The sequence below is a fragment of the Camelus bactrianus genome, chromosome 21 (assembly GCF_048773025.1).
Source record: "Camelus bactrianus isolate YW-2024 breed Bactrian camel chromosome 21, ASM4877302v1, whole genome shotgun sequence".
Taxonomy (NCBI): Eukaryota; Metazoa; Chordata; class Mammalia; order Artiodactyla; family Camelidae; genus Camelus; species Camelus bactrianus.
In genome coordinates, this window is record NC_133559.1 from 16,006,068 (window position 1) to 16,025,178 (window position 19,111).

A 19,111-nucleotide genomic window follows, 5' to 3' on the forward strand; every position below is an offset into this window, starting at 1 on the left:
AACTTTGCTATGATTTATATCAGAGAACGTTTTGCTTATTTCCTCTTCAAGGAATTTTATGGTGTCTTACACTTAAGCCTTTAAGCCATTTTGAGTTTATTTCCGTGTATGGTGTGAGGGAGTGTTCTCATTTAATTAGTCTACATACGCTGTACAGCTTTCCCAGCACCACTTTTCTCCGTTGTATATCCTTGCCTCCTTTGTAGATTGACTATAGGTGTGTGGGTTTAAATCTGGGATCTCTATGCTGTTCGATTGATCCATATGTCTGTTTTTGTGCCAATACCACGCTGTTTTGATTACTGTGGCTTTGTAGTAGGGATATTAATTTTAAAAGAGTGGGAACATGCTAGCAAGTTGATAAACAGAGGACTTAGTTTTCCAAAGTATGATGAACCTGTGTGCCCCTTCATGGTGTGCTTTTAGTAAAATCAGCCCTGACAATTTACCGTGCCCAAAGATTCAATTAAATATTAGTCTGCTCTCCAAGAATAACCTAGACACTTTTCCTGTTTTAAGCCATCAGTATTAAATGCTGAACCAATCTGTTGATGACAGCATCCAAGTCTGAGCCCTAAAACCAAGCTTCCTTACCATTATTCAAAGTGGAGGCATTTTGATTTGACTCAAAAGACATGATGGAACAAAGGTATTTATCCATGGTCAAAGAGAGGAATCATTTAAAAGACAATTTATGAAATTCAATCAGGAACATCCTGATCACTTCAGGCAAGGGGAGAAGTGTTGGAAGAACTGTGTGCTTGGTTGATCCCAGCAATGGTTGATAAAGGTAGTAAGAATGTGTGCTAAGCCTGGTAGAAAATCAGCTGCGCCTTATCAGACCTGGCTGTGCACAATGACACACCTAGAGCTGAAAGTCAATCACTGAAACCCCTATGGGAAAAATAAGCTTTATTCTAAGTCTAAAGTTATCTGGTTTCTAACAGTTTTTTTCCTCATTGAAATAGTTATTTTTCTAAATGATGCTTGGTAATAAGCACTCGTGATTTCTTAAAAGCCTTATTGTAGAAGAGACTGCACCTAGGATCCCACAGTTGGCAGTGGTGCGAGAGCTGGAGGCAGCATCTGGTGGAACAGAGGTCTTTGAATCTCAGAGTCTCTCTTGAAAAATCCTAAGTATCACTCTTGCCATCTGCCTGCCCTGCCCTCAACTCCATCTCTCTGCTGCACAAAATGATTGAGGAAAACTGGCGTGTAGGCTCAAAATTTACAAAGTGAAGGGAGAGACCTCTGGTGTCCCATAATCCCACCAAAGTTGGTGATTCCAGAGATTTAGGCCAGGTCCTAGAGAGTAGTGAGGAGCTTTTCTGTTTGGAGGTTCCTCTGCTAACAAATTTCTATGGAACCTGCCACTGCAATGGGCAGGAGGACACATTTGAGGCTTTTAGCTGCCTCTCCAATCATGGAACATGGGAAATTTAGCACATACTTAGCATTAAGGCTCAGATACATGGATGATCCAAAGCAAAACCCTTATATGCAGTCAGATATCAGCTTAAATTCTTACAAACCCTAAAAATTCTTGAGTTATCTAACAAAACTAAAGAACTTTTCAGATTTGTGCCAATAACTGAAACTAAGCTGTTTTTTTTTTTTTTTTGTCTTAATCTACCTGTCACACAAGGAAGAAAGGGCACGCCTTAACTGGAACCTGCTTCTTTATCTTTCTCACCTAGTACATTCTTCTGAAAAGTCTCTGCTAAGATCTCATAAAGCAAGCTTCTTCATATTTCTGTAGAAGGCAGTATGTCTGGTACGTTTACTTTAATAAACAAACAAAAGTTTTCTCCCAGAAAGTTTATTTGTCACATTTAAAGTACAAAATGAAACACACAGATGCAGATACTGGACCATATATGCAGACCTATACATACGTTACTTAGACCTACTTAAACCCATCTGTTCAGCCTGATACAGCCACCAATAATCTCTCTTGAATAAAAAGCAACATATCTCTCAAAAACAAACTTGTTACTAGCAATGCTGTCTGTCACTTGAAACAATAGAAAAAGATATTTCATAGGAATAAGCAAATTACCAAGTATAAATCCAGTATGTTTACATGGACTTCTTTAAACATTCTATAGGAATAACACATGAACCTGCCAATCAAAGCTTTCAGGCATAATAACTACGAAAGGAACTTGCGTTATGAGAAGATATTTTATGAGGTTAATTACATTCTAAGCGATTGCTTTGATTCTGGCTTTTAATTTAAAGAAAGGACTTTGTCTAATAGCACAGCATTTCTAAGTCTTATTTTTTATGGAGTTGTAATGAATCTTAAGGCAACTACCTAAGTCTTAAAAATTAAACTGGTCACTAAAAATGATGACCGATTTTTAACTATGTGTTAAAAGCACAGTTCTTCAGGAAAATAGCAGAAAGTTTGGACTTGCCAGCTAGAGAATATGTGATGTCTCTGAACACAAAGACATCCCTGCTGATAATGGGGACTAAGTGATAACAGCTTCTTTGTTCTAGAATGTCACCTACCTCACATGCAGACCGTATGATACTACCCTAAGATGCCTAAACATCTCCATTCCAGGCACACAATTTTCTCAGCGCCTACTCCCATAACTGAGAGCCCATACATACAGAGATATGAGTCATTATCAAAATTAGATTTATATTAATGGCTTCACAGTAGCAACACAAAATGTACTCAATGTCACATTTCCATAGGAAAGGTAATATTTACACTAGACACTTCAGTCTTGAAATGTGGACTTGAAAACATTCAATCCCCAATAATCAATGAATTTGCTGAGGGTCCCACACCTCAAATCCTAATTCAGCAGAGCAAAAGCCCCTCCTTGGCTGCCAGGCGCTGGCGGTGGACTTTGTCTTGCTGCAGCTCCTCGTGATTTGGATGCCAGAGTTTCATGATGATCCTTTCAATGTTGAGCGCATATACGGTATGTGTAGGAATGACTTCCCTGTGTACCTGGGATTGAAAAATCAGCACATCTCCAATTATACTTCAGTATACTTATTTTTCCAACATACAAAATGAAAGTAAGGTTTATATCAACAAAGGCTCACACAAAAGACACACAAACCTATAAACTTTAAGCCAGAACCTACTGAATCCTGAATCAGGTAACACGAAAACAAGGATATAACAAGGCTCTAAAATAGCAAAGGGAGTTTTCTTTATTTCACTGGGGAGGTGAGGGATAGGGGAGTTTAGTTAGGAAGGACTCCTGGGCTCAGGATCTGAAAAATGAGGCCAGTATTGATGGGTTTAATTACAAATAATAAAAACTGAAAAACACACTCAAAAAAGCCAGGAAATGGAAAAGCTGGTGAATACCTTTGGAGACCTGAAGAAACTCTGAACCTACCCATAAATCGAGGTAAACCTTAAGGAGCCAAGAGTTACCTGCAGAGCTTCAAAAAGGTCGTACATGTTCACTGGAGGCAAAGACGCGGGCGGCGTGTCCCCTGAGCATGCCAGCAGGAGCGCAGCCTGCTGCTCGGCGTCGTCGGGGGGCGGGTGGGATGCCGGGTTCTGGCCAGCACAGGGAGCAGAAAAGGCTGGGGGGCTGAAAACAGAACATTTCAGAAATATTCCCCGATAACGAGGCTGGAAACAACCAAACAACTAGAATAGGGAAAGGTGGCTAGAAAACTTCCTATAAAATATATCTAAAAACGAATCAGAAATCCAACTATTTTTCAGCCAGTGTATACACAAACAGGCTGTAATTTTAATTTTTAAAGGCAGCCATCTGTCGGGCTGGAAATAAAATGTCATGCAACTGCCTTTACTCTCTCCTTCCCTCCTTCCCTCCCTCCCTTCCTCCCTCCACAATGTTAAAATATTTACTCAGTCAGGATACTGAGCCAAAATTGTTTCCTGCCCTTAAAGAGCTTCTAGTTGTTAAAAAAATTAAAAAAAAAACTTAATTAAAGGAAAATGGAATTACAAACAACTGATTTGGAGAGGAACGTAAATGGTACTGGAGACAATGGGATCAAAAACAACAAACATGGAAAGAAGATACAGCACAAAAGAAGCAACAGGCAGAAATGGCGGGTGGACAAAATCCAGATCTTGCCAATTTCCCAAATTAGAACCCAGATATAACATCAGCTGGGGAGCCAGGCATTTTTGCATCATCTACAGTAGGAGAAAACCTCTGCAATTGTGGAGAACACGCAGGAGAAACGACAGTGAGGAGGGAGCTGGGAGGATGGGAAGCACTGCCGGGGCGTGAGCAGTGCAGGCAGCAGACGGGCAGCTCAGCTGGAGACACAAGCCGGGCAGCGGGGGAGAGGCCATCCCAGGGAAGGGCCGGCAGGCGGAGGGCTGGAGGGCCAGACACCGCTCCAGCACTCACCCACAACCAGGGCCCACTTTCTGGGGTTTGTTTTTGTCTCTAGAGAAGAATGACTCCCAAATGAGAACAAATAATCCCAAACAGATATGCCGGAATGAGACCGAGAAAGGAAATCTTCACCTATGGCAGTGTGAATAGTGAACCCAATTTAAGGTGCTGCTCTTCAAAATGGGCCTTGTGAGCCGTGTCAAGGGCCTTGAAACAGGCACCAGTCCCACCCCTCCCTGTGGTGCTGGCGCAGTCAGCTCAGCCCTCTCACCTGCAGCCCCAACACTCTGCCTGCCTTCCCTGTCACCTTTTCCTCATAACTTTCATCTCCCTGTCATCTCTTTACCTTCCTTGTCCCTGCAAACAGACAACACAGAGATGAAGGTAGCCCAGGTCATCTCAGAGGGAGGACTCGGGACATCAGAGAGGTCCAGGGAGCCCTCAGTGGAATGCAGGCAGAGGGGTCCCAGACACTGGAGCTGAGAGACCAGAGCTGCATAAGAGGATGCCAAGAGCAAGCTGACAACACTCAGCACAGGCCACTATCTTAGGCTGCAGCTACAAAAGCCAGATGAGGACCTGGAGAAATACCCACCGCTCCTCCTCCCACCACCAAGAAACCCAGCCTTGACCCAGCAACCAGAGGCCACGTTTCTGAGTGAGCGCCAGCACGCCCCCACCATCAGGCAGGTGCTGTCCGTCAGGAGCCAGCAGGACGCACTGCCCCAGGGAACGAGTCCACTGCAGCTCAGAAAGGGAGGGGCACTCACATTAAACCACACGCAGCAGCCAAACTCTACAACTTCACTTCTGATATAAAGAGAACCAAAAGGGTTCACTAGTTATCAGGCAAGGATGCAACTTAAGAAAATAAAACCGCACAGCTTTCAGAGCTACCACAGACTTGTAGACACACAATAACCAATTATTTAACAGTGGTCTATTATGTAAGAGTGGTGTAACGGACTAGAAAGGATGGGTGCAAAGCCACAAGAAATGTTATATACCTTTCTATTAAGTTGTTGTAAGCTACTACACTATTCTTCAGGTATGGCTGGGGGGTCACGTTACTACCAAAGGCATATTTAAAATGACCATCACGTAATCGATAAGCTTTCCTTCTTGACACAACTGATGTCAATATATCTTTAAGGTGATTCTGTAAAAACAAGAAGAAAAAAAAAAGAAAGAAAAATAGCATGAACTCCTCTTTAAAAGCAAATCATAAAACTTCCATTGACCAAAAAATGTGGATTGGCATTTAGTGGATGGAGAGGTGAGACAAGCCAGCAAGTGCTGAAACCAAATGAACGTGAGAGCCACAGAGCCACAGAGCCACAGCAGAGCAGGAGGGTAGAGGAGGGGGCGAGACGTGCTATTTTTATTTAGTTCTATTTAAGACAGGCTTGCTCTACAAGAAATTTGTTAGTTTTTCTATCTCTATATTGACTCCTCTCTCTCAACAATGATTTTCAGATAGCTTTAAATAAAAGTACAAAAAAATATATAATTTTTTAAGAGGCAGACAACCTTGAAGCTTGGTTTAAAAATGGGACAAAAAGTTTCAAGATCAGGGATGCACTGGTTATAGCACCCAATCTACTAACATCCTTGCATGAAAAGAACCCTGGCTCTCTCAAAAGCCATATGAATGACAGGCACGTAGGAAATAAACAGAAAATTAGGTATGTAATATCTCTTCACCTCTGTGAGAGCCAAGTACATAGGAGAGGGTTAGAGAGTGTCTGTGAAAATAGGACAGAACTAGTCCCAGCCTAGCACTATTAACAGGGGAGCCAGGGTCGGGCACGGTGTTAGCAGTAAGATCATCTCAAATCGGGACTTCATGGTACAGTTTATAATTTCCACACACAGAAGTCACTTAATGTTTGTAACTTCATGAGACAGCTATTATTATCTTTGAGGTACAGGCGAGGAAGCGGAGGCCCAGAGAACTGAAAGGAGTTACCCAGCATCACCTAAAAGCCCCTGTGCACTACAGACCTGGTGCACATTTCATCATGCACCTCACTGCGGACAGTGAACGGAGGAAGGAAGCGTGTGCTGAGACAAGAATCCCACGGTTCAGACGCTAATTCTGATAATGCTCTTCAGTTCTGTGCCACAGCAAAATCAAGTGATTTTAATCTTTAGGATTCTCAGTCTTTTTTTTTTTTTGCTTAAAAATTGTTCTCTTGTTGACAAATTAGACATCAGATCAAGCAGAAGTGTCAGGCAGTAAGTAACCTGTCTAAAAAGCTTAACTAAAGGCAACTGTTTGGACTGTGATGTGTTTCTCCTCTCAAAAGAAAAGAACTTCAACTATGACAATTCTGAGATCAGAGTGACACTTTGGCTCTTTTCTTGCAGTATCAACTCTGAACAATACACACAAGCCTGTCACAACTCAATCTGTCAGGGTGTTTCTGCCACCAGCAAACTAACCTCCACCGCATAGACCACAGCGGAGACAGCCTCCTCGGTGACGTTGTCCAGCCCGTGCTCGTAGGCAGTCACTATCATCCTCCCTTCAAGCTGACCCCGAGTGGGAAGCATCATTGTGTGGGAACAAAGTTTCAAGTCATCATCATCTTGGGGATCCTTTGCCACAAACTGCTGGGCTCCCGAGAGGGGATTTTGAGGCTGGAATCTATGCTACGGGTAAGAAAACTTCTCAAATTATTCATTACCAAGGCAAGTAACAAGACACAAACAAAAGTCATCAGTGTACTAGACCTGAGATCCCACAAATTAATGCGACCAAAACCATACCACAAAGGTTTAAAAAAAAAAAAAGGAACTCATGCACAGATAATCAGATTCACACCCATTACATGGTAATAATGAAGACATGAATTAAGGGGAATTATGGTAGTATGTACAGTAGTTTATTCTATTCAGTTAATACCTTGGTAATCACAGAATATATGGCCCTGTGCTAAAAATAACAAGCAAGGAGAAGGAAAAGATATAAAACTATTTTCAAACAAGTCAGAGCATTTGAAGTATACTTGTTATGTAAGCAGATTCCGAAAGTATAAATATATAATTAATGCTTCAAAAAAGCTCGAAAAAGCCTAGCCAACCAATACAACAGATCTAATAACAAATATTCCAAGAGAACGTGGTGTAGTGTAACTCTTCAGTTACTATTATCTTCTACCTAAAATCATCAACACAGAATCTTTCTAAGACACAGTCTTTAGCATTTTTAAAAATAGTTTTTCCCAATCTTTTCCACTCATAAAACCTCAGCCTTCCTCTGGGAGATTCTGAGAGCCCATTTACATTCTCCATCATCAGCAGGAGATAAACCCCGTTAGCTTTTGTTTCAGCCCAACATATAAGATTTTTGTAGCAAACGTGGTTTGTCCCATTTGAAGTTTGTACTATAAGAGGAACACCTGTTGTTTTTCTGGTTTCCAAGTAAGTACAAAACAGTATTTTATATCGAATATGCCTTTTTAAGTCAAGTGTATGCCTCTCTGGAGATACAGATGCTCTGCAGAGCAAATATTACTGATATAAAACATAGAGCAAAGGTAAAAATAAATATTTGTTGATGTTAATCAATAAAGCTATCAATACCCAGTCACATCTATAAAAGGCACACTTTTGGGAAAATTGTTCCCTGGATATAAACTGGAAAAAGCAAGTTATTCTAACATGTTTACAAGTTTCACAGTGCAATGCCTTCAAGACTTCTCTGAGGACCCCCAGAAGGCTCAAGGCCCAGCTGGGCATCACCAGGACCCTAGGAGCAGAAGTCTCAATCTGAGAAACATTATTCATTCAACAAAAAAATTTAAGAGGAGAAAGATACACAGGCACAGTTTTTGAATCACTGAAAAATCATTAGGTACTAATGATAACATATTTAGTATTTATGCAATAACCAGCTGGAATTACAAAAATTCAGACATCTGGGACTCACAATCTTTGAAACCTTACCAACTTTAAATACAGAAACACCTTTTTCTCCCCAAATCATGCTCCTTTTTTTCAACGCTGCTACCAGTTATAACATTCATTTAAACACTAAAGCCAATTCCGTCATACCAGTACTTAAGTCAATCGTTACCAAGATCTACTGAAGAACAACCTACATCAAATTTCTGACGAACAGAAGAAAGCTTTTTCTTTCCCTTTGGTTTTCCAGGTTTGGCTGCAGAACCCCCTGTCCAGGGCAAAGATCCAGCACCCTCTATGAGACAGAAAAACAACAGTCATTAAGAGGAAAGAATGACAACTGGTAACTGCTAAGTTTGCTTAAGTGCTGAAAGTAATAAATGCTTAAAATTCAGGTCTTCTCTTTCTGCTTCTCTAAACAAAATTTTGAATTCTCTCAAATCGCATGTTTTTCTAGCTATAACCAAAATTGTTCTTTTAAGAAGACAAATTTGTTTTTCACATTTTTAACTGTTTATTGGCTGTTTGTTTGCTTACTAGTAGCAGTAGTAGTATAAAAGTAGGCCAGAATTTTCTAGTTCAAGATGGAGAAGAGGTATTTATCTCTCTCTCAGCCAAGACTTTACTAAAAACAACAGCAGAAAAAAGTAAATGGCACACATCCACAACAGAGATCAAAAGAAAAATGAGTGGTGGACAAGATGAGATCTCAACAAATTTCAAGGATGGGTGGAGAGGAGTCGACTTAAAAAGTGGACATATGATCTGTCCAAAGCTGTGATCTGAGCTAGGCAAAGTTGGTAAGTGAAGTGGAAGCAAGTCAACCTGCCCAGTAGAAATCCACAAAGAATCTCGATTTGGAGAAGGTGAGGGCAGTGGAAACCAGGAGGGACAGTATAGCTAAAAACAAAATTAATGGAAGATCTATACTGGAGAGTCATCCACACAAACCCCTTCCCTTGCCCCTAGGACAGGGTCCCTTGTTCAAAAGAATTTCAAGACAACCTCAGCAGAGCTTTAAACTAAGTGTGGGGGCCCTTCTGAGTTCATGGGCAGTTCCTGGCCCATGAAACCAGCCCTGCTCCCTCCCACACATGGTTTACGTATGTGTACACTATGTGTACCAGTGGGGGGAAGAGAATGGAGAACTCTTCCCTAGTTAAATAGAACAAAATTTCTGGGATTTACCAAGGTAGCTGGCATAGACGTTAGCACTCTAGAGCACAGCTCTCTGCAGGCTGGCAGCTGAGGAACCCCACTGCAATGGCTGGCCCCCTCCCCTGTCCGCTCACCCTAAAGCACAATCTCCAGGCAGTTTTATGCTTCAATCTTAAATATGAATCACTAGCCATCTGATGATAATCTGCAACATGATAGGGAAAACCAAGCTAAACAAACAAAAAGCAGAGATCCTAGAAATAAGGAATTCAGACAACACAAAGGACTTTGAATAATTTCTAACTCGTATCCTCAGAGAAGTTTGAGAAGACGTGTATCCATAAAAACAAAAAGAAGATGCTATAAAAACTGCTGAGTTAGTGAATGCATTGGACAGAAAAGCTGAAAGAAAGAATTAAGGAAATCTCACAAAACACAGAGCAATAAGACAGTGAGACAGATGTTTAAAATCAGTAAATTGAGAAAAATCTTTTAAGCCCACTATGAGGAACTATTGAGGTCCCACCAGAAAAACAAAAAACAAAAGCAGTTGTCTTTGTGAACAGGTCTAGGAGTGAGAAGCTTTTCATGACCTTCTATACTATTTTTTTAAAACTATGAACATATATGATGTTAAAAAAATCAAAGTAATACAAGCTCATTATAAACACTTGGAAAAAATACCCTCAAAAATTTTTTTAAGAAAAAAAATCACCTATCATTCTAGCAAAACATTATTTCATGTTGATGTTTGTGGAAGAATGAGTTTGTAAAGCTTTGAAAAAAAAAAAAAAAAAACTCCCAGTGCCTCAGTTAAAAAAGGACTGTTTGGGAAGTCAAGTTCCTCTTTTCCATCACTTTAAGTGTCTTCGGCACACCCAGATCACACCTGGTAAGGCCAGTCACTCTTAGGTGATTTCCCACAGAAATCTATTCCTGACGCATGGAAGTGGATGTGAGGTGATGCTGCAGCTGAGTGGCCAGACACTCTGGGTGAGGAAGCGAAGCACGGTCAGAACTGACTCCAACCCCAAGGGAGGACGGAGGGCTTTATGGCAGCGGTCAGATTTCAGTTTGGATCCAACCCTTCTACTAGCTAAAGAAGACCTCAGGTAAGTTCTCACTTTCTCTTGTTTTCTTCTCTCCGAAGTTTGTTTCCTAATCTATAAAGAGACTAACACCCTGAAGAGTTGTTGTGAGGGTTAAAGATAACGCACGCAAAGTGTCTAGGGCATTGCTGTTACTCAATAAATAACTTTATCTAAAATCCTCTTTCCTGTCTGGGTTAGAAAAATAGTAAGCAACCTGCCCACAATTATTAAAGTGCAAAAAACTGTATCTCTATGTTTTACTTTTAATAGAAATCACCTCTTTGTGGCCAGCAAATATGAATTTCGTTTTGAGGAAAGATATTTTGGGTCTTTGGGAGAAATAATCCCTCAAATTCCAATGTTTCTTTGTTTATTTTTAAATAACCAATAACAAACATTCAAGGACATCAAAGGCTTTATTTAATTAAAATCAGCTGCCTATACTTACTAATATCACTTCTTATTTGTTTTGGCATGTTTTATTTTAAAAAACACTTTTTACATGTTCATTCATCTGCTTTTTTATAACCCTGAAAGGTAGATATTACTGTCCCTATGCTATAAATGTGAAAGCTAAGAACAGTCAATAATTAACTACAGTATCTAAACAAGTGGCAAAACCTGAATTTGAATCCAAGTCTCTTGACTCTTATCAACCAAGGTTTTTATTCCCGAATATCCCACTTACTGTTTTGGGTGTGGGGCACTCTGGAATATACCCACCTAAAAAGTGAGATCTAATCCTCACAATGTTGGCTTTTCAGGTCAAATCAAATTTTATACAATGAAGTGGATTATCCTTATGATCTAACTGGCTAAAGTCCGCTTCTATTTAAATTACATAAAACATCAGAAATCTGACACAGTGTAAGACTCTGCAGAGAGGGCCTGATGAGGGCTGAGGAAAGCAGCCTCTCCTCTCTAACACCAGTCTCCACAAACCCTCCTGCCTACCACTCTACATACCCATGGCAACTTCTGTGAGTGGGGAGGAGCTGAGCTTCAGGAGAGCTTATCTGAATTCTCTATCGTACAACAGGGTTGGTACAAAATACTAGCCATTTCTAGATAAATGTGGGCTTTTAATAAATGATCATCAGAATCACCACAGGCCCTTTAAAAACAGCAACAAATTCACCTTAACCGACAGCAGGAGGAACTTGTAAATCCAACTGTTTAACTAGAGCCCCGGATAAGTTTTATTACGAGGCAAAATTTTAATGTATTTAATCACTTACTTTTGACTAACTGATTAAAATAAGATGGCTGAAAGATGTGACTTGTACCACTTACGCTCCAAACAATCAGGGGCAAAGAGGTCATTCTGTCTACACCTGTTGAGGCTGAAGTGACAGACTTAGCTCCCACACACCTCCCCAACATGCTGCTGTTCACTCCCTTTGTTCTCCACCAACAATCTGCCAAACACACGCTGAAGCTCTAACCTTCCAGTGCTAATTTCTCACTTAGGAATACGAGTGAAAGTCCAGGTTCTCAACATATGCTGTGGCTTCCCCTCCCTCTAATTCGTCTTCCCTCTGTCAATGGAAACCCTCTCCTACACCAAACGCCCTCTCTTCACTCTCCTCAGCATCTTTATCCTGATCACCGACCCTCCTCACCACCTCTCATTTACTTAAGCAATCTAAACCCTGCTGACTGGGGAGTAAAGCCCGAAAGTCAACGTAAGGACAAGGAAACCACCTGCTTTAAAAAGAACCTACGGGGGTGGAGGGAGGGTATAGCTCAGTGGTCGAGCACATGCTTAGCATGCATGAGGTGCTGGGTTCAATCCCCAGCACCTTCATCAAATAAATAAACCCAGTTAACCCCACCCCCCAAAAAAAGAATTAAAAAGAAAAAGAATTATAAAAAAGAAAGAAAAAAAATTTTTTAAGGTTCTATAAAAGAATCTGTACTACATAATAAAATGTTTCTTCTGAGCAGTTCAGAGAACATGTCATTGATAAGCAACCCAAGTGTCTGTTAAATGAAGCAAAAGCCGAGTAAGCCTGGTGCTCCGTGGCTTTGCTGACTGACATCCCCGGAAGCATTTCCACTCCCTTACCTGGTGTAGACACCAAAATCTGACAACGCGTGAGAATAGCCAGGAGGAAATCGTTGTGAGAATGGACTGAAAAAGGGAAGAGTGTCACAGGTCAAAGACAGAATATTTACAACATAAGGAAACTACTGTTTCAGTCTAGTTTTTAAGGACTTTCAATATCCCCGACTCTGCCATTCTTTTCACTTAATTTTTAATATCCACATCATTTAAATGACCTACAGACCACTCAAACCAAAATTTTATTTTTTTAAGTGAAAAGAATTTAATTTACTGCAAATCTGGGAAAACTTCAGAACAGTTAAATAACTCCCCAGGTAACTCTTTTACCATTATCCTGTGTGAGAAGTCTATGAGCTTCAAGGTCAAACTCTTCTTTGCTGATCTTCTGCTTGAACCACAACTTTAAGTTAGCCCAGTATCTGCAGAGGCAGAAACAATATTAAGAACCACAGGTCTGTCTTCTTTCCCCAGTTCACCTTATCTGCTTCAAATCCCAGGGGAGGAAGGAGATGTTTGCACTCCCTAGTGTTATGGGCTCAGTTGTGTCCCCACAAAATTCTGAAGCCCTGAGCCCAGTAGCCCAGATGTGACTGTATTTGGAGACAGGCCCTTTAAAGAGGTAATTAAGTAAAAATGGAGTCGTCAGGGTGGGGCCTAACCCAGTGTGACTGGTGTCCTTATAAGAAGAGATCAGGATACAGAGAGACACCAGGCAACGGGCAACAGGAGAGGCCTCAAAAGGCAACAACCCTGTTCACACCTTGATGTCAGAACTTTCAGCCTCCAGAACTGTGAGAAAATAAATTTCTGTTATTTAAGCCACCTCATCTGGTCTGTGATATTACATTATGGCAGCCCAAGCAAACTAGCACACCTAGGAATCAGAATACCATCGGAGCAGGACAGTCCTCTCCAAAAGGGACTTGACTGGTAGTCACAGAATCAGACTCATGAGCCAAGGAGCCAAAAACCACAGCATCACCTCTCCTTCCTCACCATCGTTTTTCTAAACGACCTCCTCCCCAGGAACCTACAATTAAGATTTATATTTTAAAGTAGTATTAAAATGATCACATACTGCATATTTAGAAATTGCTAAGAGAGTGAGTAGATTTTAAAAGTTCTCATCACAAGAAAAAAATTTTAAGTATGGTGAGAGATGTTAACTAGACTTACTGCGGTGATCATGTTGCAATACATACAAATTTCAAATCACCTGAAATACAAATACTGTGTCCCTGAAACTAATACAATGTTATATGTCAATTATACCTCAATTAAAAAAAGATTTTAAAATGTGTGTTTCATGGGTTGAGGAGTGAACATTAATACTGAGTCTGGGTGACCTCTTTCCTTTCAAATGAACTGGAGTTTTTACTCTGGCTGAAGTAATGGGTTTCACCTCACCACAAAGAAAATACCTGTGCATATGAGAAACTTGGTGGTTTTTAAAGTGAAAACCAACCACTAATCATAAAAAGTTACTACGTGACTGGTAGAAGAAAAAGATTCAATCTTTTATACCCTAACAACATTATCAGAAATAGGAATAAAATAACGTGACTTTTCACGTCCACACCCCTTATTTCAGTCCTTAAGAAAGCTGCTCCTTGTTCATGAAACAGAACTAAAAATTACTCAGTACATTTCTTACAATCACTTTCAATTCATGATTAGCTACTTTCTAATGCTCATTTGAGTTTCTAACAGAAAATAAAAACAGATTTCTAAACGAGAAGGTTTAATGCTCTCACTGTCTTATTATACCCCTGGCAGGGTTCCTCCTGTACATAGCAAAAGTCTGGCTAAGTAAATATGTAATTGCTTGGGTTCATATGCTTATATCTTACCCCCTCGGAGAAAATCCACAGCTTTAGTGGAGTTTTAAAGTTGCCCAAGACCCATTTCATTCAACAGCAAAACTTGTTTAATTCGTTCTAGAGCGTGGCACCACTTCTCACCTGATAGTCACACGCCTATTAGTCAATAATAACTTCCAACAGTGAACACTTAAATGACATCCCTCTTTTTTTTTTTTAAAGACAAGAACAATTATAAAATGAAATAAAGTTCCGCAGAAAAACAGAAGTCCTTTCCCATCCCTTTCTATACAACAAAAGAGGATAGTAAGATGACAAAAACTTCGTTATTTAAAAGCCCTGTGTCCCTATTGTACAAGAAAGTCACAAGTATCTTCATAGAGTGTGTGAACTTGCTCCAGAACTAAGGCAAGGCTCTACCAGGAAGCTCTGCCAACATGATGCTCTGTCTTCTCCAGTGGCAAACTTTCTAACCCAAATAGCAAGAACTGGCTCTCGAGTTGAAGACTTGCTCCCCAACCCCGGTCCCTATATCAGCTTGCTGTAGAGCCACTGATAAATGACTGTTTTCCTCAAAAATACCAAAAACAAAATCAGTCAACCTCTATGTAGGCAAGGATGATGGGTGACGAGTATAAGTGGGTCAGACAAGGAAGCACTGGAGATGCCTGGAGAAAATTAAATAACACATGGCTAAATCATCAAAAAAAAAAAAAAAAAAAACAAAACAAAACCCAGCTAGGGACCCATTTGAAACTGACACTCTACTGGGTACTTTACAAAGTGAGTTAGCTAGCAAAGCTCATGTCTTTCAAGAAGGTGACATGGGCACATGACCTGACATAAAGGACATGCAGACTACTGCATAAACAGAAAATGACTCATATCTGAGTTCCTTATATACCTTTTATGTTTTACCTACAACCGAGGACCCACTGAAATGGTCCGGTTGTACAAACCAAAGCAAACTACTAATCAAGGAAATGTGAGAAATGACTACACAGCAATATCACAGATTGTTCAACCAAGAAGCACTTTTTATGGAGCAGGAGGGGAAAAAGACGATGAGAAAATGGGAAAAAACTGATATAGAAGAACACTGTACCACTAACCGCTCCTGGCACAAAGGCATATTTTGACTGCATTGTTAATGGAGATTCAGCTACAGATGCACCAAACTTAGCTTTTGCATCTGTATTTGACAGCACTGACCTTTTAAAGACCAAACGGGGTATACTAACTTCAACATTTCTGGCAACCCCGCACCTGTGTGAAGAGTGTGGGGTCACAGTGTGGGGTCACAGAGGTCACCATAGCATCTCATCAGTCAATTATGCACACAAGCCAGGCCCTTCAGGTTTACTGGGACATGGAAACCTTCACTTCAAAATATTTGTAAGCATCCCAGATATAACAGTGAAAAGTCCACTGTGCTTAAAAATGTAAATTTTAGCAATCAGTATTACAAAAATAAGCCATAGCAATTAATGAAGATAAAAGCTGTCAATTTTACCTATTAAAATAGTTAAGAATTTTTAATTAAGGAAAGAAATAGACTGAAAGTAAACATGAATATTAAAACATAACCTTAGAGAAAACATTTTATCTTTAGGAGTCAATTAGTGTTTACAAAAAATTAGATAACTATGCCAAAATAATAGATCAGGTTATTAGATTTTAATTCTAGTCTTTGTAGTTTTATTTATTAACGTTCCTAATATCAAAATAATCTTTAAAATTTATACTTTGTTTTTAGTTACCCCATTTCGGCCATGAGTATTTCAAGAAGTCTTACGTGGGAATTGTGCATATCTTGTTAGGATGAAAAATATACTGTCAATTCTGCCACCCCAAAATTTCACAAGAACTCCAAAACTCACGTATGACTTCTAACCTAACTTCAATCCAGTATGATAAAGAATAGAAAGATGAGAAGGTGAAAGTGTTGGAGAAAAAGAAAAGTATTCCCCAAACAAAAAAAGAAAAGCTCCTCGAGAAACATCATTTGAAAGTGCGCGTCTACTGAGTAATGCAAATGTGTAGAAACCACCTAGCAGCGCCAACACACGCATTGTAATTTTAAACGTTTAAAATTTGCTTCTTATACTTTTGAAAAATAAAGTTGTAATAATAAGACTGTTTTGAAAATTTCCAAACTCGTCCCTGTTATCTCGGAGGGTTTTTTCTATGACTTCGGCCTTGGCTGAATTATTGATTCAACACTCGGCCATTTCAGCAACGGGCCCGACTGTGTACTGGGTCCCCTGCTATAACCTGGTGAAAGTCTGGCTGAGCGCCTCTGGGGTCCTTTGCAACCCCCTATAAGGAATCAGAGACAGAAGTCAGACGCGAGGGTCCCACTCCTAACGTGACTTTTGAAGTTACTTAACCTCTCACGATCTCAGTCTTCTCATCTATCAAAAGGTAATAATAACTGTACCTATCTCACATCTCCCTCGTGAGGGTTAGATGAGATAGTACATTTAGAGCACTTAAAAGGCGTTTGATAAATGTCCGCTACTGCTATTATCACTGTAACAGCAGTAGCGTTCGGTGGCTATTTTACCGATGGGTCTGTCGGCCTTCCGAAATTGCTGTCCACGCTCTTGCAGACAGTGCCTGCACAACACTCGAGCTCAACAAGCCTCCGCCTCCAGGAAGCCCTCCTGGAGCGGCCGCCCTACGCGGTGCCAGCTCGGACCTGGCTGCTGGCAAGCACAGGGTCCCACACCCTCGCGCCGGGGCCCGCACCGGCTCTAAAGGCCCTTGGGCGTCACTGAAGGCGTGGGGTGAGCTTTTCCCGCCCCACCCAGGGCACAGCCTCGGGCGAAGGCGCCCGCCCGGGTCCCGAAAGAACCCAGGAGGCCCGGCCCCTCCAACCCGGTGAGGCGGGCTTGCCCGCCGGCCCCGGGCCGGCCCCGGGCCCGAGGAAACCCAGAGGCCCCGCCGCCCGCGACGCGAGGGCTGCAGAGGCCTCGCGGCCGCAGGGAAGGACTCCGGGATGGGTCGTCAGCCCGAGGCCGGGGGAGCACCCGCGCGGAGGCCCGGAGCCTGCGATCAGACAGCTCTTACTGTTTCACGTTGTCCCCCAGGGCCTCGCTCAAGTTCTTCTTGGCTGCCTCCAGCTCGCTCACAAAGGTCGCCATTGCTCCCCACTCTCAGCCCGACCTCAGACCTCTCGGCCAACGCGACCAGCAACCGAAAAGCCAACTCGGCGAAGGCTTCGGCTCCGGAGGCTCCGATGCTCCCGTCTGCCCCGCCCCCAAGCGCTCAGAAGACGTTTGTTTTTCGGCTCCGCCCGCCTTCCCGAAGAGAAAGTACTGAACCAAACTCCGTGTTTTCGCGGTCCTCCTCCTCCCGCCCCCTCGAGTCACGTGACCGCCTGACCTCGCGCTCTCGCGCCCCACCTAAACGCGCCCGCCCGGCCCGTGCTGCAGCGGCACCTGCAGGGCTGGCGCATCCCAGCCCGCTCAGTTTACCGCTGGGCAAGTTTCGAATTCGGCCCCGTATCCTTTTACCTGGATGAGTATCTTTTCCCTGCAGGTGGACAAGCAAATGTAGTATTGATTTTATTCTCTTTCGTTGCCTTATTTTTTTGCCGATCACTAATCATCTAACATGCCATTTCATTAACTTGATTATTTTCTGCCTTCTCCAACTAAAACGTGTAAGTTCCTTGAGGACAGAATTTGTGTTTTATTCACTGCTGTTTCTCCTTCTAGAGCAGTGCCTGGCACATAGTGGCCTCTCAGTAAATACTCACTGAGTAAATGAAGTAATTATGAAAAATAGGGAAAATACACAGAAGGGTAAAAGGAAAAGAAAGAAAAAATGTTACCAACCACCCCCGGACAAACTCTTAACTGAGAGAGATTCATCCTCCTCATAATTTATAATCATACTCTATCTAAAGTTGTGCATCTTGGTAGGATATTTTGTTTTTTCCCAATATAATAATATAAATACTTTCCCCTGGTATTACATTATCTTTGTAATAATAATTTTAACGACAGCATATTAAATACCCCACAGGAAGAAGGCACACAATAACTTGTTTCCCAATTGTTAGACTGATTATTTCCATTTTTCTATTAAAAGCAATATTGTAATAAACTTTATGCATAAAGGTTTTCCTTATTGAGGATTATTACTTTAGAACAGAAAAGCTTTACTCATAAAGTTCCTGTTTTAAATGATAGAAATGTTTATGAGTCTCGGTGCATATTGTCACATTACCTCCCCCACATTTAAAATTATCCTAAATGGCTTTCAAATCTTGTGTCATTTCTTCACAGAGATCCCTTCAAGTGTCTTCGTTCATTCAGCAAATATACTGTGAGCTCCTGTTATGTGCCTGCCACTCTTTTGGGTGCTGGGGATACAAGGATGAACAAGACAGGTAATGTCTTCCTATCTGTGTCATAAAACCCAAAGAAATGTTGACTTATGCTTTCCATGGCTCCCCACTGACTCCTGAACAAATTCCAGCCTCGCTAGCCTGGCATTCACATTTTCTTATGACCTGGCCTCAGCCCAGCTGTCTACATCAGCCCCTTAGAATGCACTCTACATTCTAGTTACTTGAGTTTCTATAACAAACCACATGATTCAGCATATATATATATATCCCCTCTGCTAGTTTTGAGACCTGTGGGTGGCTCCCTACATTTTTTGCAGTCAGGTTCAAGTATAAAAGGGCCCATTCAG

The 19,111-nt window shown here is 41.4% G+C and overlaps 1 protein-coding gene across 2 annotated transcripts; it reads right to left on the reverse strand.

Annotated features, from left to right (window-relative positions):
- Positions 1-1,803: 1,803 nt before the first annotated feature.
- Positions 1,804-17,765, reverse strand: TADA1 (transcriptional adaptor 1). 2 transcript variants are annotated; one of them, XM_010953802.3, is made up of 8 exons: positions 17,477-17,765; positions 12,912-13,003; positions 12,585-12,650; positions 8,465-8,562; positions 6,804-7,013; positions 5,366-5,517; positions 3,410-3,572; positions 1,804-2,971 (listed from the first exon to the last, which is right to left on the reverse strand). In XM_010953802.3, the coding sequence occupies exons 1-8, from the start codon at positions 17,548-17,550 to the stop codon at positions 2,819-2,821; spliced, it is 1,008 nt and encodes a 335-aa protein (XP_010952104.1). In that variant the 5' UTR covers positions 17,551-17,765; the 3' UTR covers positions 1,804-2,818. The 2 variants fall into 2 exon arrangements, with proteins under 2 accessions (XP_010952104.1, XP_045371811.1); XM_045515855.2 differs by having other exon boundaries at positions 6,804-7,008; positions 17,477-17,523.
- Positions 17,766-19,111: the final 1,346 nt, after the last annotated feature.

Bases quoted from the DNA above. Each gene is read 5' to 3' on its own strand.
- TADA1 (XM_010953802.3), bottom strand. From the start codon at position 17,550: ATGGCGACCTTTGTGAGCGAGCTGGAGGCAGCCAAGAAGAACTTGAGC. The intron at 13,004-17,476 runs GTAAGAGCTGTC...CTGCCTCTGCAG, and splicing joins CTGGGGGACAACGTGAAACA to ATACTGGGCTAACTTAAAGT. The intron at 7,014-8,464 runs GTAGGTTGTTCT...TCTTACCCGTAG, and splicing joins CTGTTCGTCAGAAATTTGAT to CATAGATTCCAGCCTCAAAA.